The 25,143-nt window shown below is 47.8% G+C and overlaps 1 protein-coding gene across 5 annotated transcripts in view; it reads right to left on the bottom strand.

Moving 5' to 3' along the window:
- Positions 1-25,143, bottom strand: part of LOC138468321 (exportin-5-like) — a 2,334,215-nt gene that overhangs the window by 774,786 nt on the left and 1,534,286 nt on the right. For 3 of the 5 annotated variants that reach the window (XM_069608827.1, XM_069608826.1, XM_069608824.1), the window contains exon 28: positions 13,228-13,278. The exons of the other annotated variants lie outside the window; for them this stretch is intronic. In XM_069608827.1, coding sequence (XP_069464928.1) covers positions 13,228-13,278 — 51 coding nt within the window. The remainder of the gene's footprint in view (positions 1-13,227; positions 13,279-25,143) is intronic. 5 annotated transcript variants of the gene reach the window in all.

Below are 25,143 nucleotides of genomic sequence, written 5' to 3'. Positions count from 1 at the left end.
GAGGAGCAGACTCCCGTTACAATGGAAAGACTCAGACGGCACAGTGGATGAACTTGGATCGTGCTCCTGGCACCAGCACAAGGTGAAACACATAGTCGGAAGGGGCTCCAATGGAAGCTATGCATGGAGCTGGGAGCCAGTTGAGGTGGGTTGCACAGTGCCAGGCTGTTTTCATGGCTGAAGCAGAAGATTGCCAGAGGTTGGAAAGAGGGAACTGGTCCACAGTATTAGTCACTAGTAAGCACTGATGCAAGCCTGAAAGCCCAGGCCAGGAGTTTGAGCAGGGCTAAGGAGTGAGCACTGCAAAGTGGTAAAAGGCCCAAAGAGAGCACCGGTGTAGCTGGACTAGGGACCAAGACGACCCCTCCATAAGCACCTGATGCGTTGGGACTCAGACACCCCAAAAAGTTCAACTTGCCCTCCACAAGGGGATTGGCGATAGCAGCAGTCAGACCGCACAAGGAAGATTTGTGAACTCGGCTGGAGGGGCGGTGAGTATCTGATGGGGGAGAACCAAAAACTCCTTTGCTGACTGTGCACCCCACACTGATAGCTGGAAATCACAGCATGCCAAAAATCTCGAGGAAAACCAAAAGCACGAGCATCCAGGCTTTCCTGACTATGGCCCAGAAGCAATCCTCACACCTTTATCAACGTAAGGAAATGGGAGGCAGCAGAGGGGGCGCGATCCCCAAGTGCAGAGCTGCAACTCACGCCAGAGTTTATAATAAATTTAAAAAAAAAAAAAGGCTATATTGGGGGCTCCTTCCATTCGGAGATTGCGGACCTCTGCAAGGAAATGGTTGAATCTGCCAGTAAGTTCCCGGAAGGATATATGGTCTCTAGGAGAAAGGGTCGACCACAACGAGCGCTCGGTAACCACAATGGAGCCCTAGATCATACAGGTCCGGGGTGCAATGACGGTTCTGCAGGATGGCAACAAGCTTTTGAAATCTAAGTGCGATGACCTGGAGAATAGGGCGCGCAGGAACAACCTTAGGATAAAGTTCCTAGTCGAAGGAGTGGAAGGCAAGGATATCTAAGGCTGTGTCCAGCAGCTCCCCCCCCTCCGATTACGGCAAATGATTTCTCTGGTGCCATTAGGATAGATGGGGATGTAACGCTCACCTGATTCCCACGGAGGCGCAGGTCTGGCTTCGAGTGCTGATGCTTCTTCAATGGTGAAGCGCAGGACTCTGAAGATGGATAGGAAGGGCCCTCTACTCTGGCTTCTCCGGCTCGCAGGAATATTCCCCTGTGCGTGAAAAGGGAGTATTACCTACTGACTGAGTTATGCTCAAGCCTCCCACTCTCTTCCAACCCTCCACGATACCCTTCCACGATTCCCCGTGAAATCTCACCTTAGGGTCTGAAAGGACGAGCTCTCCATCCTGCTTCTGACGCAGGGGCGCGTTGAACCGAGTTACTTCACTGGATTGAGGTTGGATGGGAGTTCAGGTAAGCTTGATTATACTGGTAAGGCGCTGTAAAAGTTTTGTTGCAAGTTCAAAAGTTCAAGCTTTAAATAATAATGTTCATTGTCTTTTTTCAGGTGATGAATGAAGATTCCTTTGGAGACTTCTTGCAACAAAGCGCTGACGTTGATGTCTTTTCTCCATAGGGGCCGGGGTCCTGCTTGGAAGCAGCAAGACCCGAAATGAAATGGGAATGACCCAACAGGTAAGTCTTAGAAGGAAACTGAGCTTTTCCTATTCCCTTCCTTCTCTCACCTCTTATTCTTGTCTTTTTCTCTAGGCTCTGGGAAGTGGCTGTGTATCCGGATGATCGCTGCTGAAGATGGAGGAACCCAGGAAAAGTGAGTGAAATGCAGCGCTGCAGCGATCGTAACGAAATGCTTTTAAAAATGTCTTCCCTTTCAGGATCGTCGGTGATGTCTCCGTGGTGCAGATTAGCTGGTAGGTCTCTTGTCTCCCTTTGCAGGTGACCCAGGATGCTGACCGGCGTGGCTGAAGTCCAGATGCAGGAGCTGACACGGTGAGCGTCCAGCTGCGAGGAGCAGAACAACGCGAATCGTGAGTTGCTGATCCGGTGTGGTTTAAATAGCTTTGGAAGAAGTTCCAAGTGTGTATCCTTCCTCCGATCAGGTATGTATCCTTCCCCGACCACACCCGGGTGGAAAGTAGTCCCACAGGGTAAGTAGTTCCTATTCAGGCCTCAAGAGGGCCTGGATGTGGCAGCATGGTCTGCATCAGGTAAGTGCACATTAAAACACTTGAACACATGTCTAGCTTTATGAGCCTGGCGCCTAAGGCGCCAGGACAGAGGTCCAACATGAGCCTGGCGCCTAAGGCGCCAGGACTGCGTCCAAAGGGCCCCAGCTTGGGCCCGCTGGCACTCCCCTGGGGGAAATGATGCCTGCCTCTGGGGTTGCTGGGTCGGACCTGGCTCCTTGGAGGTAGGCATCATGACAGGGGATCAGAGTCGGTCGGAGGAGGGACGAGATGAACCGGCTCCCTAGGAACATTGTTGTGAAGTTATATGAGTACAAGGAGAAAGAAGCCATCTTGGGGCTGCGAGAAAGAACAATAGAATACAATTCCGGGACTCAGTAGCTCAGATTTTTCAAGATGTCTCTCAATCCACAGTGGCCAAATGCGGAGCGCTAAAGCCCATCACTGAGGAACGTCATCATCAGGACATTAGATACAAAAGGACTTATCCATTCGGTCTCCGGTTCAAGTGGAAGGATGTGGTCTGCACGATTTTCACAGTGGGGAAAGGCGCCAGCCTGTTGGATCTCACTGAGTGACGAAGGGACATCTTGGGGTGTAGCCCCGGGGGACGGAGCCTGGATCTGTGAGCTCATGGCAGACGGGCAAGAAGAGGATGGGGCGCTGACGCGGCTGTGTGGCAGGGGCATATCACTGTGCTGTTAATACAACAGCCTCCTTGGAGGGTAGGGGAGGCCTACGAAGTGCTAATGTAGCTCTAATAGGAGGACGTTCCGTCTTTGGCGAGAAACTCACTGTTATTAATCAGTGGTTTGGTTCTGTCTGAGTTCTCAATTTTACAGTTCACGATATTTGGTGTGTAAGGGGTCCTACGAGTGGGCAGCAGGTCGGGTGAGGTGAGAAGGGTGGGGCTACATCTTCCGTTCCAAATCTGAGGTGGATGAGAAGATGCATAGGGAAGTTACAGGAGTTAACATTTCATGCATGTATATATGAGGTGGTGTCCATTCTCAAAGCGGTAGGCACGAATGAGGGGCAATTGTAGCATTGAATTGAATTGATATTATTTATATCGTGCTCATCTGACAAGGCAAGGGAGGTGAAAAAGGAGAACAACGATCTTACTAGGCCCAGTGACATTGAGAATGCGCAAGTGCATGGGAAATGGAAAGGGGGAAACGTGCATGGGAGTGGGGAGAAGTGGCAATGCGGCAATGTGGGGGGAAGAGGCAACTAGAGCAGCAAAAGGACCAGAGGGGGCTAAGTCGGATAACGACAACGGGGATGAAGGCGATTAATGTGGGCACCTTAAATGCCTGAGGTCTTAATACTCCAGGAAAATGCACCCAACTCTTGAGTACTCCAGCGCCTACAGCTACATATAGTGGGTCTGCAAGAAACGCATCTCCTGCTTAAGAACCAAATTAGGCTCAAGAATACACACTTAACACACCAATTATTTCCTTCTGAGACTAGTAAGAGGGCAGGAGTCGCAATTCTATTGCATAAAGACTTGGGGTTCAAGCATACCAACACCAAAAGGGATACCGATAGGAGATGCGTTTTGATTGTGGGTGAGATTCAGGGGTCCCCGATAACGATACTTTCTTGCTTTGCACCCAACACAGGACAGGAGTTCTTTATGCAGCAGGTGATTGCTAAGTTAGAGCTTAAGAGACAGGGTGACCTGGTAGTGGTGGGGGACATGAACCTGGCCATGGATGGAGCCAAGGACAGATCAGGCCACTCGACATACAACATACTCTGTTACTGCCACTGCTTCTAAGGCGCTGCGGTCCTGTATAGCTCAGTGTGACCTCATTGATGTATGGCACAACCATCATCCCACCAATCCTGCTTTTACATATATGTCTCATTTCACACCTCAGCATCACGAATAGACTACATTTTCATATGCACAGGGCTGGACCAGCTGGCCATGCACCTCAAATATCGAACCCTTGACCTTGGCAGACCATGGCATGGAACTACTACACCTTAAGGGATGGGGGGGATCCTCGACAGGCATATCCTTGGAGGATGCCTCCGGATTGCCTATGGGACTCGGTTTGTTTGGAGGAATTGAAGGGGGCAATACGGGACCAACTGAGACAAACCCTAGATGGGATACTAATGACAGCACATGGTAGGACGCTATAAAGGTGGTGGCTAAGGGGAATATTATAGTGAGTGCAGTGGCATTGAAGCAAACAAGAGGGCTAGTGGAAAGAGACCTGATGGAGACAGTTCAAAGGGCAGACGAATCGTACTCTATGGACCCGCCCGCCCCAATTTTAGACAACTGAATGCAGCTAAACAGCAACTAAAGCTACTGAGGGTTCAGAGGACGAAAAGGGTAATGCTAAGGCTACGACATAGGTATTTTCAGCAGGGGAACATCCCTGGGAAGCTATTGGCCCATCTTCTCAGGCAGCAAGCAAACAAGCTGTGCATTCATCCATATGGAGAGAGATGAGGGAGGCAAGGAACGGGGGGAAGAGGAGGATCAGAAAAGGTAAATAATTCAGGTATTCTATGAATCCCTCTACCCAGATAGCCTACCTAGATGGATGGGGTGGAGATAAATCAACTGTCTAGGAATGATACCGCTCACCAAGTCAGGTACTGGCTAAACCTGACCTTTTCAACTCCATACAGAGTGAGGTGAGATGCGGGGGGTACTACCACAGTCTACGAGGGAAGACCAGGTGACACTGATACCCAAGCCAGGGAAGGACCCTACTATTTGCACCTCGTATAGACCTATTGCTTTATTAAACCTGGACGCCAAGATCTTTGTGAACATTTTGGCTACCAGACTAGAAAAGCTCCTCCCTAGCTTGATTAACCCAAACCAGTCAGGATTTGTATGGGGCAAGGGCACTGTAGAAAACATTAGATGGGTGCTTCGTCAGGTTGACAAATCCGGTTGGAAAGCGGCACACTCTCTCCTACTGGCACTAGATGACAAAAAGCCTTTGACCGGGTTGAATGGGGATTTTTACAGGAGGTACTCTATGAATTCAATCTGGATCCGATGATGTGCTGCATGATTATGGCAAACTACCTGTCGCCATGCGCCTGCTTGCTGATTAATGGGACATTAACGGAACCTATAAGACTGGGTAGAGGTATAAGGCAGGAGTGTCCACTGTCTTCCATTTGTGATGGCAATGGAACCCTTTGCAGCCAGGATCCGGGTGAATACCGGAATATCGGTTATCACATTTGGAGGGGTCCAGCATAAGATTAATCTCTTCGCTGATATTATGCTGCCTGTCACATATCACGGGCACGAGCGCACAGTTTGTACATTAGCCCTATTACACGGGGGTCCCTGGAAGCATGGGGCAGTTTCAGCAAAATGCAGGGGTCAAATACACTTCCCTCCCCGTTTACCCCCCTTATTCATACCTAGAATTCAAGCCGTGGCAAATTGATATGGAATTCACCAAGTGGATGGAAAAGGGGATAGGGAAGATTGGAGAGCTCGTTTGAAATGGGAAGATCAGGACCTTTGAAGAATGCAAGGCCATGCTGGGACTGGGAGAGGACAGGTTTGGGTACTTACAGGCCAGGCATTGAGTTATTCATCCATCTAATGTTGGAGGGCAACAAGGCAGCTAACAGAGCATGAACTAGTGCTCCAGTTGGGGGCAGAAAACAAGGCACATATCTCTCGACTTTATAAATGTATTAAGTCAATCTCTACCCCTGACCGTAGATCATACTGCAACGGATGGGAAAGAGTTGGAACATCCAATAACTATTGAGGAGCGGGACACCGTCTACAAAGGGATGACGTCGTCACTGGGCCATCAGATCTACAAATCTCAATTTAGTCTACACCAAATTCACCCAAGCAACTCTAATTTTGCTGGATGGGTTGAAAGAGGGAGGGAACACGACTACATGTGCTTTGGGGCTGTCCTGGGATACAAGACTATTGATTGGAGGCGAGATCTAAAATAAGGGATATGTTTAAATTTGATGTGCCAAATGATCCAGCCCTTTATATCCTGGGTCTTTCTCGACCAGGGTCTTAGGGGGGTACTCATTCGGAGAGGAGACATAGGGCAGCCCCTTCGACACATTTATGGATAGACAAGGTGTGGGCTATCCTGGGGTTGGCGAAACTCACAGCGCACATTAGAAACTCTCAACTGTCCTTTATGTCGGTGTGGTCACCCTTTTTGTCCTATATGCAGAAGGATTTTAATGCTCTCTCGTGTCCAAGAAGACTAAGCAGTACTTGGTACAACACCATCTGTAGTGCCCAACTTACTGTATTGCTCATTTGTTTGTTTGTGGAATGCTCCCCGAGGGAGGGGGCAAGGGAGGGTTAATGAACTAGTTAATGTTGACGTGAAACATTTTTGGGCTTTCTGGTGATCAGCCAGACTTAACTGACACTGTTCAGAAGAACAAGTTACTTCTTACCTTGTAACGTTCTTTCGACGGGATGTTCCTCCGACGTATTCCTCATCTTAGATATCTCCTTCCAGCTCTGCTGGCCTCGGAAAATGTTTTCTCTCTAGAGGGCGCTGCGCGTCGACGTCCTCCGAGTCGATGTCCCTCGTCAGCCGCCGTATCGACGTCATACTGCCTATAAAGGCCGCGCGCAGCGTACGTTGCTCAGTTCCGTTATGTAGCCCACAATAATACTTTCTGGACTAGACTAATCACTATGAAGGAGTGTAAGCTGCAACAACAAGGGAAGTAGAACTGCGGGGATGGATGGGAGGGTCAATGAGGAATACGTCGTAGGAACATCCCGTCGAAAGAATGTTACAAGGTAAGAAGTAACTTGTTCTTCGAAGGGATTGTGTCCTCCGACGTATTCCTCATCTTAGATAGGCTCTCATAGCAGTATTCTATTATTGGAGGAGGGAGTACTGACTTCACACTGTCTTCTACTGATGAATAGAATGCAGTACAGCCCTTCAAAACCTAGTCTCTTGACTGGGAGGAGGAATCCAAGTTGTAAAATCGTGTAAAGGTATGGACAGACAACCATGTAGCGGCCGCACATATGTCTTTAACCGGTACACCTCTTTTGAGGGCCGATGAAGCTGCAATACCTCTGGTCGAATGAGCCCTAAGGTTTTGAGGGGGCTCTTTCCCTGCCAGTTTATAACATTCCAGAATGGCCAGAATGATCCATCTGGAAATGGTCTGCTTAGTTATTGGTAACCCCAGCTTGTGACCTGTGTAACCTACAAACAGCTGGTCTGCCTGTCTTATCCTGGCTAGTCTACTGATATAAAAACTTAGAGCCCTTCTAGGGTCTAGCCTGTGTAACCTCTCTTCCTCTTTCCCCGGATGAGGAGGAGGATAGAAAGATGGTAGGGTAATCTTCTGAGTGATATGGAATTCAGAAACCACCTTTGGGAGGAAATTAGGCTTCACTTGCAGGACAACTTTGTCTTTGTGAAAGATTGTGTGAGGGGGTTTACAAGAAAGAGCTTGTAATTCGCTCACCCTTCTAGCAGATGTAAGTGCTATTAATAAAACAGTTTTAAGGGTAAGGAATCTTAACGAACAAGAATGGAGTGGTTCGAAAGGTGTGCCCATCAGAAAAGTTAGGACTAAGTTTAAATCCCATAGGGGAACTTGGAATGGTCTTGGGGCATAAACATTGGTTAACCCCTTTAGAAATTGTATTACCAAGGGTAACTTGAAATAGGATGGTTCTTCCGCAGTGCGTTTGAAGATGGATAGCGCTGCGAGATAGCCCTTAATGGTGCCAACTTGAAGACCTGAATTCGCCAAATATAGTAGGAAGGACAAAACCATTGGTGTACAACATGAAAAAGGGTCGATATTCTGTTCTCTACACCTGCTGCAAAATTTGTTCCAACGGCAGCGGTATAAAGACTTTGTTGCTGGCCTCCTTGCCGAAAGCAACACTTCCATAACATCATCAGGGAGGTCCCAATCCTTGTACCTCAGCCTTTCAGAAGCCAAGCGTGAAGGTTGAGGGTTTTGATGTCTGGATGGAGAACCTGACCTCCCTTCTGTGAGAGTAGGTTCTCTCTGAGTGGAAGTCGAATTGGAGGGCAGATGGACAAGTCTAGAAGGTCCGGGTACCACGTTCTCCTGGCCCAATCCGGGGCAATTAGGATCATGGTTCTCCGGAATCTTCTCAACCTCCTGATCATTTGAGGAATGACAGGGACTGGTGGGAACGCGTACAGAAGCGGAAACTCCCAGTCCACTATGAACGCGTCTCCCAGAGCTCCTCTCGGGGGAAATTCCCTTGAGCAGAACAGATCGCATTTTCTGTTGAGGCTGGTGGCGAATAGATCCACCCGAGGTGTTCCCCAAAGGGCGAAGATCTCTTGAAGGACTTCCTGAGCTAGCTCCCACTCGTGGGAGACTGTGCTCTGCCTGATCAGAGCGTCCGCTGTCAAGTTCTTCTCTCCGGCTAGGTGAACTGCCGATAGAGAGATTCCATCTTGTATTGCCCAAAACCAGAGCTGCATGGCCTCTCTGCACAGGGGTAGTGATCCTACGCCTACTCTTTTGTTGAGGTAATGCATGGCCACGTGTTGTCCGTCATTATCAGGACGTTTTTCCCTTGTACAGCTGGCAGGAACGCCTTCAGCGCAAGTCTGATGGCTCTCAGCTCTAACAGGTTGATATGTAGTCTGGACTCCGATGGAGACCAACGACCGCTGATGGTCAAGTCGTTGGCGTGGGCTCCCCACCCCGTGAGTGAGGCATCCGTGACTACTGTTATCTCCGGCCAGGGTTGCCAAAAATGTTCTCCTTTTGGAATGTTCTCCTGACAGGCCCACCACTGAAGGTCTCGAGCCACCCTGTCGGGAACCTGAAGAAGATCCGTCATTCTCCCTGAGAATTGTGACCACTGAGTCCTCAGTGCCCACTGGAGGGATCTCATTCTCAGGCGAGCCTCTGGCACTAGGAAAATGCAGGATGCCATGAGGCCTAGCAACCTCAAAAAGTCGAAGGCTGGGAGACGTTGGGCATCTTGGAACTTGGTAACCATCTGTAGAATATCTTGAGCCCTCACCTCTGGTGGCGAGGCTTTTCCCAGGGAAGTGTCCAGGATCGCTCCTATGAACTGGAGTCTCTGCGATGGGATCATTTGTGACTTCTTTAAATTGAGGGAGCAGCCCAGTTTGTGAAGGAAGTGGCACACGTGATTTAGCTGGATCTGAGCTTGTTCCGAAGAAACAGTCCTGATCAACCAATCGTCCAGGTAGGGGTAGACGTGAATCCCTTCCCTCCTTAGACTTGCCGCCACTACCGACATTAACTTGGTGAAGACCCTCGGGCGGAGGTCACCCCAAATGGCAGCACTCGAAATTGATAGTGAGAGTTGCCAATTGCGAACCTCAGGTATTTCCTGTGTTTGAGATGGATAGGCACATGGAAATAAGCGTCCTGAAGGTCCAGAGATACCAACCAGTCCTGGAACTGAAGGGCCTGGAGAATCTGAGAAAGAGTGACCATCTTGAATTTGTCTTTCCAGAGGAATTTGTTCAATTCTCGCAAGTCCAAGATGGGTCTCAGTCCTCCGTCTTTCTTTGGAATGAGAAAGTAAGGGGAGTACCAGCCCTTGTTCCTCTCCGCTACAGGTACCGGTTCTATGGCACCTTTCTCTAGCAGGTCCAAAATTTCCTGCAAGAGGAGCGGATCTGGAGCTTTTTGAGAGCTGATCCCCGGTGGATGACTCTGAGGTATGCGTAGGAAAAGCAGGCAGTAACCTTGGGCAACAGTTTCCAATGCCCAAGCATCTGACGTGATAGCCTGCCATACCGCCAGATGTTGAGTCAACCTGCCTCCTACAGGTGTCCTGTGAGGGAAGTCCTCAGAGTGGTTTTGGGGCGGCTGATGCAGATGGTAAAGGGGCACCTGCTGTTGCTGCGGCTTTTGAATATCTACCCCGTCCACCTCGGGCAGTAGTTCTTTGTCCCCTTTGAGCCGGTCGTCCTCTACCTCTTCCGAATGCGGAGTAGAAGCGAAAGGACTTACCCCTCGCAGAGGTTCCTGTGGGACGAAAAGGTGTCTGACGGATTGCAGCGCCTAGGGATTTTGCTGCTGCTTTTGAAGTTTGCAGTTTCTCTAAACTGTCATCCGCCTTTTTCCCGAACAAAGAAGAGCCATCGAATGGCATGTTCAAGAGCCTGGCCTGCACATCTGGGGCAAAACCAGACTTTCTCAACCAAGCGAATCTCCTGGTTGTTGTACTTGCCGCCATTGCTCTGCTGATACTGTCAGTTGAATCAATGCCCGTCTGGAGGGATTCGCACATAGCGTCTTTACCGTCCTGTATGATATCGGGAACGCCTAACTTTCTTCTCCCTCCGGGATGCAGTCAGCCGCTGTAGAAGCACACTCCCAAAGTGTATGGCTGAATCTAGCAAGGGTGCAAGTAGCATTAACAGATTTTAACGCCATGCTACATGCCGAAAAAACGTTCTTTGCCATAGCATCATTTTTTATCGTCCCTGTCCTGCGGGACGGTAGGATAAGCCGTCTTGACATCGGTAGAAGATGCTGCCTGTACCACCAGACTTTCTGGGGATGGGTGTTTTGACAAAAACTCCGGGTCTGTATAGGATACCCTGTATTTTGTAGACAGTTTTTTTACTTACTGCCGGGACGACATCCGGGGTTTCCCAGTTCGTCATAATCTTCCTCTGAAGAGCTTTATGAAAAGGCACCACAGGATCCTCCTGTGGGCCTTTGTCAAGAATATCAGTGAGGTCATCTTGCTGGAAAGATTGTGAAGGTGCAGACCACCCCATAAACTCTGTGATCCTGGCCATTAAGGCTCTATAGGGGGTCTCAGCATGCTCCCCCGGATCTGGTCTAGCAAACTCCACCTCAGGGGAAGTGTCTAACCCACTTGCCTCATGTAAGGAATCATGAAGATCCTTTAACCTGCGTTCTTCAGAGGAAATTTCCTCTCTAACTGGGGTTACAGGCCCCTGGAACTCAAATGTGTCTTCCTGTTCAGAAAATTCACCCTCTTGCATAATTGAGGACATAGTTCTCAATTGTTCTGAACTCATAAAGGGTGTAAACCCCATTTCCAAGGCAGAGGGTGCCGAACTTGTCATAATCGGCCTCGAAAACGTCGATGTCGTCGACGTCGAAGGCTTCGAGCGTGGCCTCGAAAACAAAGGCAGAGGCCTCGTTGACCTCGACAGAATTGGGACTCTGCTCGACAATCTCAACGCCATCGACATCGAGGACCTGGGGATAGTGACTGGGTGTGTCGTAACCGTGACTTTTCTTGGCGCTGACGCCGGTGTCGAAGCTGGCGTCGAGTCGACAGACTCGTGTGTCGAAGGTCCCCTCGACAACGGCGTCGAAGACACCGACCTCGGCGTCGACGGAACCTTCGAGGAAGGTTTGGAGGTCATAATCCTACTCGAGGGTTCGGGACGCGCTCGAGAGGTTTCCTTCGCCGGGTACTGCGACTTGCTGCGTTTTTGACCTTTGGGTCTTTCGACCAGAGCATCGCTCTCGGCAGTCTTCGAGGGAGTCGAGGCCGCTTTCTCGAAGACGCTCATCATATTTTTGCGGAATTCTTCCCATTCAGCCCGGAAACTATGTTTCGTGGGGCAAGGGATTCTCTTTGGCGAAACAGAGGAAGAGGAAGACGGAGAAGGGGAAGGGGATCTTCGACGTCTCCTCTTCGAGTGCTTCGATCTCGAGTGATGGGACCCACTTCGAGACCTGGAGCACGAATGGTGACGAGGAGACGAATGTCTCGACTTCGTCGACGAAGAAGAAGCTTTAAAAGTCGTACCTTTCTCCAGCTTCCCCCTACGCTCCTTCAGGGCCTTAGCTGTCATGGACATACAGTCCTCGCACTCCGAACAATGGTGTTCAGCTCCCAAACACCACAGACAAACTCTGCGAGGGTCAGTCAGTGACATCTTTTTCCCACAATCTCGGCATTTTTTGAAGCCGGATCGAGGAGTTGTCGGTTCCGACGAAGAAGCCATCGAGTACGGTATCGAATATCTCGAGGTAAATAGGTAAAACCTGACACAACTGAGCAACGGTATTCCGAGGCACTGAGTAAGCGCGGAAAAACGGAACTGAGCAACGGACGCTGCGCGAGGCCTTTATAGGCAGGATGACGTCGACGTCGATATGGCGGCTGTCGAGGGACATCGACTCGGAGGACGTCGTCGCGCAGCGCTCTCTAGAGAGAAAAATTTTTTCGAGGCCAGCAGAGCTGGAAGGAGATATCTAAGATGAGGAATACGTCGGAGGACACAATCCCTTCGAAATAAAATTTTAAAAACTTTACTAAAAAAATATGCATTCTTACCTGCGCCATCTATGAAGTAACAGTATGCCACTAAAGTCATCAACAATGAAAATGGACTTCAGTAGTATGGTGCAGCTTCATAACTGGTGTAGATGACTCTTTCTCTTTCATTTTGTAAAGTAAAAAAGAGCCTTTAGCATCCGCTTATGGGGAGCGCTGATACTAATGAGGATATAGTACCTGCCCAGGTGGCAGACTGACCATGCCCTTAACTCAGGCAGGCCACTACTGGCAGGGCCAATCTGAGGGTGGGTAATATCACCTCAATATAAAAATTACTAGGAGCTAAAGCTGTATCATTACACAACATCCCTCGCCCGCCACGTTTGCCTGAGCAACATTGGGGGCTTTATTGGAGATAACACTCTGCTTTTCCCCAGCCAGAACTGCCACGTGAGAATAGAATGGAGGCAATACCATGGGTGAGTCTCCTAAAGGTTATCATACAGCTTCTGCCCTCCCTTGATGCTTGTAGTGTTAGATGTGCACACGCTCCATAAGAAGAGAAAGCCAATAACCCTAAAGCCAATGTTTTCAAGTTCCCAGTATTTAATTTCAGGTCATATAGTTGCCAGCAACCCCTCACCGCCTGGGTTAGGATGAGCACATGATGTAGGGAGCCCTCTTCATGAAAGGACTGGGCATGCATACAAATCTTTGCTTTAATCTCGGTTTAAAATGTACCCAGGCTTCTCCTGTAGAGTCATGTGACCTTACCGTCTGTTTCACAAGGGATCGTCATAGTATCTGCATCCTTACGGCAAGCACCTGTGAAAAAATACAGGTTACAACAGGCCTCGCAACCCTCTTAAATGTAATTATGAGAGGTTTCTAGTTGAATAAATATATTTAAACAACTAAATACAATAAAAAGTACTCCAGTTTGTCCTTTGTTAACTAGTGTATTACAATTAATTCAAAGTTTAACATTATTTCTATTAATAATTTGGAAAGGGGATGTAAATTAATCATTCTAAACTAATATATGTTGCAACGAGGTATTACCAGAACACTTAAGATATCAGAATTTGGAGTCCACACAATGTTAGTGATGCACATAATGAGAGGAAAAACAGTGTCCATCAAGTTAACCCACAACCTCAATAGGTACAGTAGCAGAGCCGTCAGGTTTCATATTAAGGAGGCGATTGACTAGTACCAAAGAAGAATTAGTTGCATACAAAATAAAACTCGAAAATATATACATATTTATTAAGTATTGCATTACGATTAAAAACACTGTCCTACAAGTACTTTAAAATATACAAAGCAAGAATACAGAAAAAACGGAGTAACGGCAATGTTTCCACTTCTCTGCACAACAGACAATAGGCCTCATTATGAGTTCGGCATGCAGAGTATTGCATGACTCGTTTCCAAAAATGGAAAAGGGACGTTGACAGGGCATGTGTCCTAGAGTGTGACATCTGTTGAACTCAGGTCCTTCACGCGTCGAAGTTCCTCAGATTGTTTTGTTTCTGACATGAGGTAGCATGAAGTGTATTTGTGAGTGCATAAGAGCAAGTGTAATATGCTTAATGTCAATGTACCTTCAACTTGAAGAAAGGGTGGGCGCAAGAGAATCTAAGCAGTTACAAGCATCAGAAATGTGATTACGGTAAATAATGCATGCCTTCTGAGGCTTGTGGATCTGCTTAGAATCACATGCTATGCATAGATTAGCGAGCGGTACCTGGAGAAGGAGGTGGGTTGTGTGAAGGTACAGCGGTAAATAGATGGTTTAACACTGCTTGACCCACCTGTAAATCTGCTTTAGAGTGTTTATCTAAGCAGTATTGTTGTGTCAATGAATAGAATAGAACTTCAATTAGCAGCTTTGCAAATTGCATCTAAATGAACATTTTTAATGAAGGCTCGAGTAGTCACTGTGCCAAGAGTAGAGTGGGCTCTCGGTGTGAAAGGCAAGGATTTTTTCATAGTGACTAGGAAAGTTGGATGCATTTGACTATCCGTTTTGAGATATTGGTCTTAGGGACATGATCTCCTTTACCAGCTGCTATGGAAACAAAGAACTGATCTGTTTTCTGTAGTGGTTTAGTCTAGTTTAGGCATGACTGCTCTCCTTACATCTAGAGTATGGAGATGTTTTTCCTCTGAATTAGTTGGGTGTTGGAAAAAAGCTTGAAGTTCAATGGATTGGTTAACATGAAACTTAGATGAATTTAGGTGAAAAACTAGGATGGGTTCTGCGAACCACCTGGTCTTTGTTAATAGTAATGAAGGGATCTTGGATTGCGAAGGCTTGTAGTTCTATGATGCTTCTTAGAGTAGTGATTACCACAAGAAAAGCAGTCTTATATGTTGGATGTCTAAGACTGGCTTAGTGCATTGGTTCAAAAGGTGGACCCATGAGTTTTGAGAGTACAACATTTAGGTCACACCCAGGAGGTGGATTTGAAATTGGAGCGTATCGTCTTTACCACTACCATGAAAGCTTTTAATACTGGAACATTCAGCCAGGACACTATTTTGTGATGTAGTGTAAGCAGGCAATGCTGTTAAATGCACTTTCAGTGAACTAAAGACTAGACCCTAGTCTAGAAGGTAAAGCATATATTGTACCATACGCGAAGAGGAACAGTCAATTGGATTGATATTGCGTGATTTGCACCAAATGATAATTATTTTAGGATGTCCATGCACCTTGGTGGAAGATTTAAAATCTCCAAACTCTATGACTTCAGGAGTCAGGCTACCAATTCAGAGTTTGAGGGTATGGACAGAATGTTGTCCCCTTGTGCTGTTACAGCATGTTGTATGGACACGGAAGTTGGATTGGTTTGGAAACAGACAGGCGACTACCGTACTAGGCCTGACGACATTTCTGGTAGAGCCGGAGAAAACAAAAGGTGAGGGAGAGGGTTGCAGAAAGGGAGGGGAACAAAACAAGCGACTATCATACTAGGCATGACGACATTTCAGATAGTGCTGGAGGGGGGGTGAGGGGAGGTGGGGAGGAAAAAAACAGTAGTGGGAGGTTGGAGGAAACAGACGAGGTTGCTATCATATTAGGTGCAGGGACAATTCTGATAGATTAAGTGCATAGAAGAAAGTAAGGGGAGGAGATAGGAAAAGGGAGAAGGGAAAGGAGGAGAGAAAAGAGAGTAAGCAGTCAAAAAGAGTGGAGAAGCAAGAGTGGAGAGCGAATACAATTTCAGAAGTCAGTAGTAACACAATGTTGCAAGCCAGGATACAAGATGAAGATGGGAACAGCATGATTCAGGGCCACCATGAGTACAAGATGCAAAGGAAGTCCAGCATGAGAGTTGAGAAAGAGTGACGCACCGTGAATGAATGAAGTCCATAAAAGTCAAATCCAGCATTGGTCACAAGACAGTGATGGTGAAGGAAGGCACCAGGTGGGCGGGGCTTGCTAAGTGGTGAAAGAGCGGCAAGCAGGAAGGCACCAGGTGGGCGGGGCTTGCTAAGTGGTGAAAAAGAGCAGCAGGCAGGAAGGCACCAGGTAGGCGGGGCTTAGGCCAGGTGACCTAGATCCACTTGCACCTGCTCCCCATCTGCAAAGGAAACGGGCTGGAGGGCTCCTTAAGTAGGAAAAAGAGCGGCAAGCAGGAAGCACCAGGTGGGTGTGGCTTGCTAAGTAGTGAAAAAAAGCAAAGCCTCTTGGTCAGGGGAGGTCTGGGTGCTTGTCTTGTGGGTTGTGATTTTGCCAGGTAAGCTCGAAATAATCACAGCTTCTTCCTGCATATTGGCTCTGGAATAGGTTTGACAGCGTCTCCCTTCGTTTTCTAGGTGTTGCTCCATGGCGTTTATGTACCCTTCCAGGTATATTAATTTGCTATATATCATGGCTGAGACAGACATATGGTCTTTCAAAGTGTCATTAAGGGACTCCTATAGCTAGCAGAAAGAAGCTATAGCGATCGTTACCGCTGACATCACTGAAAGAAGATTGGATTTCTTGGTCAGCAAATCTTTTGATGTATTAGATGGTAATTCACTCAGTCTTCCGTTTCTGAGGGGAGAGTGCGGCAGTGATGCTCTGGAGGCCCTCGATACTGGAGCAGGCCACTGCCCCAGTGAGTCGTTGAAGGTCTGGTGGATCGCCAATCGATGGTGATCGTCTAGAAGTCCTCAGTGCAGCGGCAGAACCATGCCCCGATGAATTGACAGAAGCTGGTGGTTCTCCAATCGGTCGTCCGCTACTCTTCTTCTCAGTTTGCGTGGGTAATGGTACCTGATGATCCCGGATTTCATTGGCGACTTGCTTAACAAAAGGCTCTGCATTAGGCGACATTCTTTGTTCTGTAGAGTCCAACCCATTTCCTGTCAACTGAACATCCCTGCTGGCCACCGGGCTCACTGAAACTGGCAAGGAGGCTAACCGTGGAGCGGGCACGTTTGATAGCTGGCTTGGGGAAGAACAGCCTGTAATGCCCTTGCCAGGTTTGGACTCTGCATCGCCCTCCCAAGCTTATTTGACCCTTCGGTTTCACCACAAGCAGGGAGGTAGTTTTTGTCTCTTAACTTAAAGGCTTTAGGAGTTAATTGGGGCGACCCAAAATGCCACCTGATCGGAGGAGACTACACATCAAGGGCCAGGTTCTTTTGGACCGTGATGGGCGTTGCATCTATGAACCATATGGTGTCATCTGTTTTGCGTTGTTTTGGAGCGGTCTGATGGTCTTGGACCGCGTTCAAGATTTCGGCATCTGAAAGCTCGCCAAAATTCGTTTTGGTTGTTTAGTGAAAAAGTCGACCAGAGTTGACACCTGCAAAGAGATTGGGGCTTCCCCTTTCTTTGAAGCTTCCCTTTTTTTCCTTCTTCTGTTTTTCAGACAAGTCAGGTCTTCTTGAAATCATGCATAACACTGTTTTTTTACCTGACTTTCGGGATGGCGTATTTTTTTTGTTTCGGCAGCTGTTGTTTTGCAGATGAATACAAGGATTTTTTCAAAGTGGCAGATTCATTACTGTCATCATTGGTCTCTTCAAAGAGGCCTCCCCCCAAGTTTTGCTTTTAACTGGTAATGTCAATATTCATGGGGTCATCTAGGGCAAGTGGTTCAGTCCCACAATTCGTAGGGCTAGGCAAGCAGCCTTCTTGCTGGCTTGCATGTATTTGAATGGGCACCAAGAGCCGATTTTTACACGGTAGATGAAATTCCAGAAACATTGCCCCCCCCCCCCCCAAACATACGTCCTTCATTAGGTCATTGGCCCGTGGTGATGAGGCCACCTGAACGGGACTCAAACCCCCCCCCTTAGGTGGGGCGGTCGTGTCAGCCTCCACTTGAGCCACATGGTGCCCGTTTGGCTTTAGCTCCCCGTGCCCTCCCGCCTTTCTCCCCGCTACCTCACCGCCCCCTTACCTGTGTGAGCTGGCTAAGTGTTGTTGAAACGCTTGTAAGACGGAGGACAGCTAGCAATTCTAGTAGGATATGATTTTTTGCTGTTGACTATGTCCACACGTTTTGTGCAGTATGAAGGTAAGGTGCTCGCCATCCTGATAGTGAGGCGTCTGTTGTGAAAGTGGCCTGCACTGGTGGGCTGCAAAAGGGTTTTCCTTTGAACATATTTCATTTGGTCCACCAGCGTAGAGCCTGTAATAAGGTCGGCGAAAGAACCACTAGATCGTTCCACTACCCCTTGCTTGAGGCCATTGTTTCACTAGCCACTCTTGCACAGACGCGTGTTTGGAACTAGACGTATGCAAGAAGCAATCATCCCGAGCAGGCGCATTGCCTTGTGCACGGTTGAAGGACGTGACATTAACAGGCGTCAAAAGATCTATCGATTTGTTGGAGTCGGTTTTAAAAATGTTTTGGAAACATGCTTTAAAATGTAGTTGTAGAATGGATGTACCGTGGACAGGTGCAAAGTGTTTAGCTTGCAATGCTTGTTTTTCGACACGCAAAAGTAAGGATATTTTGGGAGCAGTGTGTGTCGTTGGTTTGCTCGTTATCTATTTAGATCATGTGTCATGCAGTGATAGCGAAGGCGAGGACCCACAGGGCCAAACGCGTCAAGGTAGAAAGGGTTTTCTCGCTTCCCTTTGACACTCCGTGGTTGTGTTTGTCTGATGATTTAGTCAAGGAATGGCAAGGGTTTGGGCGTTATGGGCTTGTGCGCCTTTGTCGCCAAAGGTGGTCTCCATAACAAAACTGCCGACCTGCTTCTCGGAGGTGGGGACTGGCACTTGGGATTCTGATGAACCCATATCGTCTTCAGCATCACTATGTGCTCCGTAGCTGCTGTAATGGTCTTCAGACTCTTCAGCGTCTGTTGGCACATCAATGGACTCCTAAGCCTGCATTACGTGGGCAGCACAACGTTTAGTACGCCAGTCTTTATAGTTTTGGGTTTAAAGAGTTTACACTATTTGCAGTGATTCTCCGAGTGATCTCTAGAGAGGTAACAGTTGCACACACGGTGCATGTCCTTCAAGGAGTATTTACGGTTGCAGGATGGGCAAAATTGAAAAGTGTGTTTTCCATTATTAATGTAAAAGGCAGAAGGACGATAAACGGAAAGTGAAAAAGAGGAATACACATTCGATGTGTACTAGAAGAAATGACCACCCCCACACTCCCTAGTATAACAGGCCAGGGTCTGGTGTAGGCCGAAGAAAACTAATCAAGAGGAGATGATCTCCCGTCAAGTTTCGGAACTGGAGCCGTCCATCAAAAGCTGCTGAAGACTAGTCATTGAAACGATAAGGAAGAGAAGGCACGAACGGCTAACATATTTGTAGAACTGTTTATAATATATGGTGTTAGCCAGGAAAGCCAGCAAATAGAGAACAACTATGATGGTGCAAGAAAGGATCTTGATACGAAGAGCCCTGGGTAGCAGTACACGCCACTCATGGGATACTATTACAAACACACTCAGTCAACGTCCCTTTTCAAATTTCGAAAACAAGTCATGCAATACTCTGCAATGAACACTAGTTGTTAGCCTAGTCTCTGAAGGATAGCTCCGGGGTAACGCCCTTGCCTTGCAACTAAGACAATGCGGAGCAACACAGGTTTGATCCCTGGGTCCACGCTTAGAAACCACTGGGTATTAAGCAAGTTATAAATAACCAATTATAATTATGCATAGCTACGAGTCTAAGCATCTCCACAAGCCTCAGAGATAGATCTATATATATATATAGTACAATACTCACCGTAATCCTATATCTGATGCTTGTATCTGCTTAGATCACATGCTATGCATAGGCTGACATCTAGTGGTAGCTGCAGAGTACTACAGTTGCTGTTTTCAAAACTCGAAAAGGAACGTCAACGGGGCGTGCCAGTAATACCATCCTTGGTGTGACGTCCACTGTACCCATGGTCCTCCACGCCTCGAGGTCCCTCAGATTGTTTTGTTTCGGACATGAGGTTGCGTGAAGTGTGCACGAGTACAGGTGTCTTAAAGCTGATATGTATCAGATAGAGCTCATATAAACATCTATGCACCTTCTACAGCAAGGGGAGGAAGGGTGGGCGCATGTGAATCTAAGCAGATACAAGCATCAGAAATACGATTTCAGTGAGTAATGTATCCCTTCTGAGGCTTTTGGAATCAGGTTAGATGACATGCTATGCATAGATTAGCGAGCAGTGTTTGGAGAAGGTGGTGGATTGTGAGAAGGTACAGAGGCAAGTCGATGTTTTAGAACCGCTTGGACAACCTGTGTATCTGCTTTAGAGTGCGTCAATGCAGTAGTGCTGGGTGAAGGGGTGTACTTCGCTCCATGTAGCTGCTTTGCAAATGGCAACCAATGGGACGTTTGAGATAAAAGCCAGACTAGCTACTGACCCACTTGTGGAATGAGCTCTTGGTGTGAAAGGCAGTGTCTTGTCTGATAAAAAGTAACAGTAGTATGCATCTGACTATCCATCTGGAGATGGCATTTTTTTCAATCTCCTTCTTTGCGTGGTGCTACGGAGCGAAACAGTCTGTTTTTCTGAGCCCTCTGGTCTTGTCTACATAGTAGAGAACCTAGAGAACCACCCTCCTTACATCTAGTGTATGGAGTTTCATCTCAGCTGAGCTTGTATGGTTCTGAAAGAAGGCCGGTAGCTCAATAGATTGGCTTACATGGAATATTGATCGGTGAAAACCTAGGGTGCGTTTGTAATACCAACTTCTCTTTGTGGGTAACAAAGAAAAGGTCCTGCACTAACAATGCTTGCAGTTCACCGACTCTTCTTATGGAGATGACAGCCACCAAAAATGCTGTCTCATAAGTGAGATGTTTAATGCTTGACTTATGCAAAGGTTCAAAAAGAAATCCCATGAGCTTTGAAATTACTACATTGAGGTCCCAGCCTGGCGGTGGGTTAGAAATAGTAGGTTGAGTCCCTTTACTCCCTCCATTAAAGCCTTAATGACGGGAACCTTCCACCATGATATCTTACTGTCAGAGGTGGTGTATGCAGATACTGCTGCTAGGTGAACCTTTATCGAGTTAAAGACTAACCCAGAGTCTAATAAGTGGAGCATGTAATGCAGAATGTGAGAGGGGGTACATTTTATCGGGTTTATTAGTTTTGACTGGCACCAAATTACAAATCTTCTCCACTTGTCAAAGTAACAGTGTCATGGGGTTTGGTTTACATGCCTCCTTGAGGATATCCATACACCTTTGAGGTAAATTAAGATGGCCAAAATCTGACCTCAGGAGCCATACTGCCAGGCTCAGTGAGTGAGGTTGAGGGTGTAATGTTGTCCCCCCCCCGTGCTGGGAAAGCAAGATGGTCTGGCACGGGAACTTGATTGGATCGCACATCGCCAGTGTGTGCAGAAGTGGAAACCAAGGTTGTCTTGCCCACAGGTGGGGGGAAGCCTAGGCAAATTTCCCTGACCAGCTCATCCATAAGGCGTGCTCCTTGGCGTCTGGTTGGGGAAACCAGGATGCAAATTCTGGGCATTGCTTGTTTTCTGTTGTAGTGAAAAAGTCTAGTGTGGGGGTAACCCCATTGTGAGAAGATGTGATCTACGACATCCCTGTCAAGTTGCCATTTGTGATCTTCTGGGAGCAGATCTCTGCTTAGCAAGTCCGCTAGGGTGTTGAGTTCCCCTGGTGTGAGGTTAGGCACATCCCCAGTTGCAGTGCCCACTTCCATATTTTCTGTGCTAGCCTGGACACATTTGGAGAATGTGTGCCCTCCTGCCTGTTGATATAGAAAATTGCAGTGGTGCTGTCCGTCAGTATCTGTATGTACTGATTTGTTAGGTGTGTCTCAAAGGCTTGGAGCGCTTTGAATACTGACAGAAGTTCCAGCAGGTGTATGTGGTTCTGTACTGTGACGTGAGTCCGCTGGCCAAGTGCCGTGAGATGAAGGTGATAGGGCCCCCCCACCCGGAGAGTAATGCGTCTGTTGTAACTATCGCTTTCACTGCCGGGTCGTGGAAGGGTTTTCCCCATCAACAGATTTTCCTTTGTCCACCAGTCTAGGGCCTGTACTAGTGTTGGCGAAAGGACCACTAGATTGTCCCACTGACCGCATGCCTGAGACCACTGTTTCGCCAACCACTCGTGCATTGGGCGCATGCGTAAACATGCGTGCGGGACCAAGTAAATACAAGATGCCATCATGCCGAGCCAACTCATTGCTTTGCGTATGCTTATCTGGTGACCGGCTTGATACTGAGGTATTTGCAGCAGTATGTTTCTGATTCTTTCCTGTGATGGAAAAACCAACCCCTCTTCTGTTTTTATAACAGCTCCTAAGAAATGTTTGTTCTTGTTTGGTAAGAGTCTTGACATTTTCTCGTTTATTAAGAAGCCCAATTGAAAAAGAAGATCGATTGATTGTTCTTTGAGTATTTTGCATGTAAATTAGGGGTGGTTCCCCCCGTGATCAGCCAGTCGTCCAGGTAGGGGTACACTGGGATTGTCTCTTTGCACAGGTGTGCTGCCACCACCGCCAGTGCCTTGGTGAATAACCTTTGAGCGGATGCTATACCGAAGGGTAGCACTTTGAATTGGTAGTGCTGGTTCACAATCTTGAAAGACAAGAATTTTCTGTCCGCTGGGAACATTGAAATATGAAAATAGGCATCTTTCATATTCAATGTTGCCATATAGCCCCCTTCCTTTAGCAATAGGATTACTTCTTATAGCGTAGTCATGCTGAATTTTTGTGGCTTTACATAAGTGCTAGCAGGGTGCAGATCTAATACTGTGTGCATTGTTAGATCTTTCTTGGGCACAAGGAAGTACGTTGAATAGATACCCTTGTTTACCTGGTTCGCCGGGACTATTTCGACGGCGTCCTTTAACATCAGCGCTTCCACCTCTTCTAGAAGTATGCGATGTTCCTCCTTCGTGGTGGTGATTTGTCACAGGGGATGGAAGGAGGGTCTTTGGAGTAACTCTATGCAATAACCGCCGGCCATGGTAGAAAGCACCAACTTGTCTGAGGAGATTCCCTCCCATGCGTCGGTGAAGTGTGTTATACGTCCTCCTACTAGAGTGGCATGGGAGGGGACCTGAAGTGGGTGGTCATTGCTTTGGGGGTGTGGATCCACCTCTGGAGGAGGAGGAGGAGGAGGAGGATCGGCTACGGCTGCAAGATCTTCGCTGGCCCCTTTGGAAGCCATGGGAGGTTTGGCCTTGATTTGAACCCCAGGATGAACCCTGACCCTGGTTGTAACCACTTCCTCATTGCGACGTTTGACCCCTGAAATGACAAAAATGATTTCACCTTTGGCCTGAGGGCTTGTTTGTTAGTTGACCCAGTGATTTTAAGATGTCATTCTTATTTTGCAGTCTTTAAAACATCCTCTACTGCTTTGCTGAAGAGAACATTAGGTCCAATCGGCATATTGAGGAGGGTTGCCTGTGTTTCTAATTTAAAATCCAACTGCCATAGCCACGCTTGGCGTTTTATAAGAGTGCCCTCTGCAATAATTCTACCAGCATTATCCGCTGCGTCTAAATTATTCTTTAATATACAGTTAGATGCAGCTTTCCCTTAAGCTACTCCAAGGGAGAGCTGGGATTTTAGTAGCTCTGGAGCTGAGCTGATTGATATGGATATTTCCTCCCACTTGTGGCAGTTACAGATGGCCAGCAGAGTGATATTATTGGCAATTTGTGCCGGATATGCTGCTGAGGTGGCTACTTTGCGAACGAAAGTGTAAATCATTTCGCTCTTTGTCCGGGGGTGCCTCTGATGTTGCGAGAGGGGGTCGTGCCCTTTTCCTTGTGGTGGTAACCACTAGAGAGTCTGGCTTCAATTGACCTCTGATACAGAGCTGGACAGAACATTTTCTGAATGCGGGGATTAACTGTCCGCGTTAGGTTTGGTGTCATAAGAGATGGTTGTATTCTTCTATGTTTGTATTGCAGTATGGGGATAAATTGGGTCACAGCCCTTTTGTCACCCAATATATCCTCGAAAAAGTCCTTGGCGACTAGCGTTTGTGTCTGGATCTTAAAATTATCTGCTTGCTTGAGGAGCATGTAATTGATTATCCACCGGGGAATCAGCCACTGGTGTGGGTCAACATGATCTGGAGATGGTAAGACCTACGTTTACCTCTTCATCATCATAATAATGATATGCTTGTAAGTCTTCTAGACCCTCGGAGTCCGGAAATGCTCAAGTGTCTTGGAGGCTTTGGTTGGACTCGTCAAATTGAAAGTGGCCTGTGTCATGAGGGGTTTCTATCTGAAGTGTATCTGTTCGTGCTCTTTTAGAGGGGGGTAGTGGGAGCGCTGCCTTGCTAGCTTGTGGTGGGTTCTGCAAGTTGTGAAGAGCTAGAGGATTTTTTTTTTCGAAAACAATTGCCAATAAAGGACAAACGTCTCATGACACGGTCTATGTCCTCAGCAGAACACTGAAGAACTTGAAATGACTGTTGGAGGGCCAAGTGCTGGAGTGTGAGGTGGTTCAGGAGTAGGCTGCCTCTTGTGTTTCATTGTTGCAGACATATTCCCCTCCCCTTGGGAAACTCTGACCTCCTCCCTATGAGATGTGTGGGACTTCGAAGAGTGGTGTTTCGAAGCCCGGCTTTTTAGCAGTGTCTCAGGAACGTGTTTTATAATAATAAAAACTGCCAAGCCCGAGATCCGGTTCTCCAATAGACGGAACCACAGCTGAATCGCCTCTCTGCAGAGGGGATGGAGCTCACACCACCTTGCTTGTTAAGGTAGTGCATGGCCAACGTATTGTCCATCAAGATCAGGACATGCTTCCCCTTCAGAGACAGAGCAAACACCTCCAGGGCCAACCTGATAGCTCCCAACTCCAGCCTGTTGTTGTGCCACCTTGCGTCTATTGCTGACCAAAGGCTGTTCAGCTGCAAGTCCTCGCAGTGGGCGCCTCCAAAACTTCAGAGACGCATCCGTGACCACTCGGGCCTGAGGCCACGGAGGCCAGAAAGGTTCCCCCGTCATGAGATTGCTGCTGCCGGCCCACCAATCAAGGTAGTTGACCACTGACCTGGATACCCTAAGGAAATACGTGAGGGTTCTGAGGTACTGGGCCTACTGACCGTGTAGCAGCCATTGTAGAGCTCTTGTGCAGAGCCTGGCCTCTGGTACTAGTAAAATACTGGATGCCATGAGGACTAAGGAGGAGGAAGAAAGCTGCACAATGCTGTTGGCTCTCTCCTCAGGAGGGAAAGGCCTTCCGCACCCGGTGTCTA

Source organism: Ambystoma mexicanum, chromosome 4q, assembly GCF_040938575.1.
Source record: "Ambystoma mexicanum isolate Mex_15411 chromosome 4q, UKY_AmexF1_1, whole genome shotgun sequence".
Taxonomy (NCBI): domain Eukaryota; kingdom Metazoa; phylum Chordata; class Amphibia; order Caudata; family Ambystomatidae; genus Ambystoma; species Ambystoma mexicanum.
The sequence above is the reverse complement of the archived record's forward strand: the minus strand, read 5'-3'. Positions and strand labels throughout refer to the sequence as shown.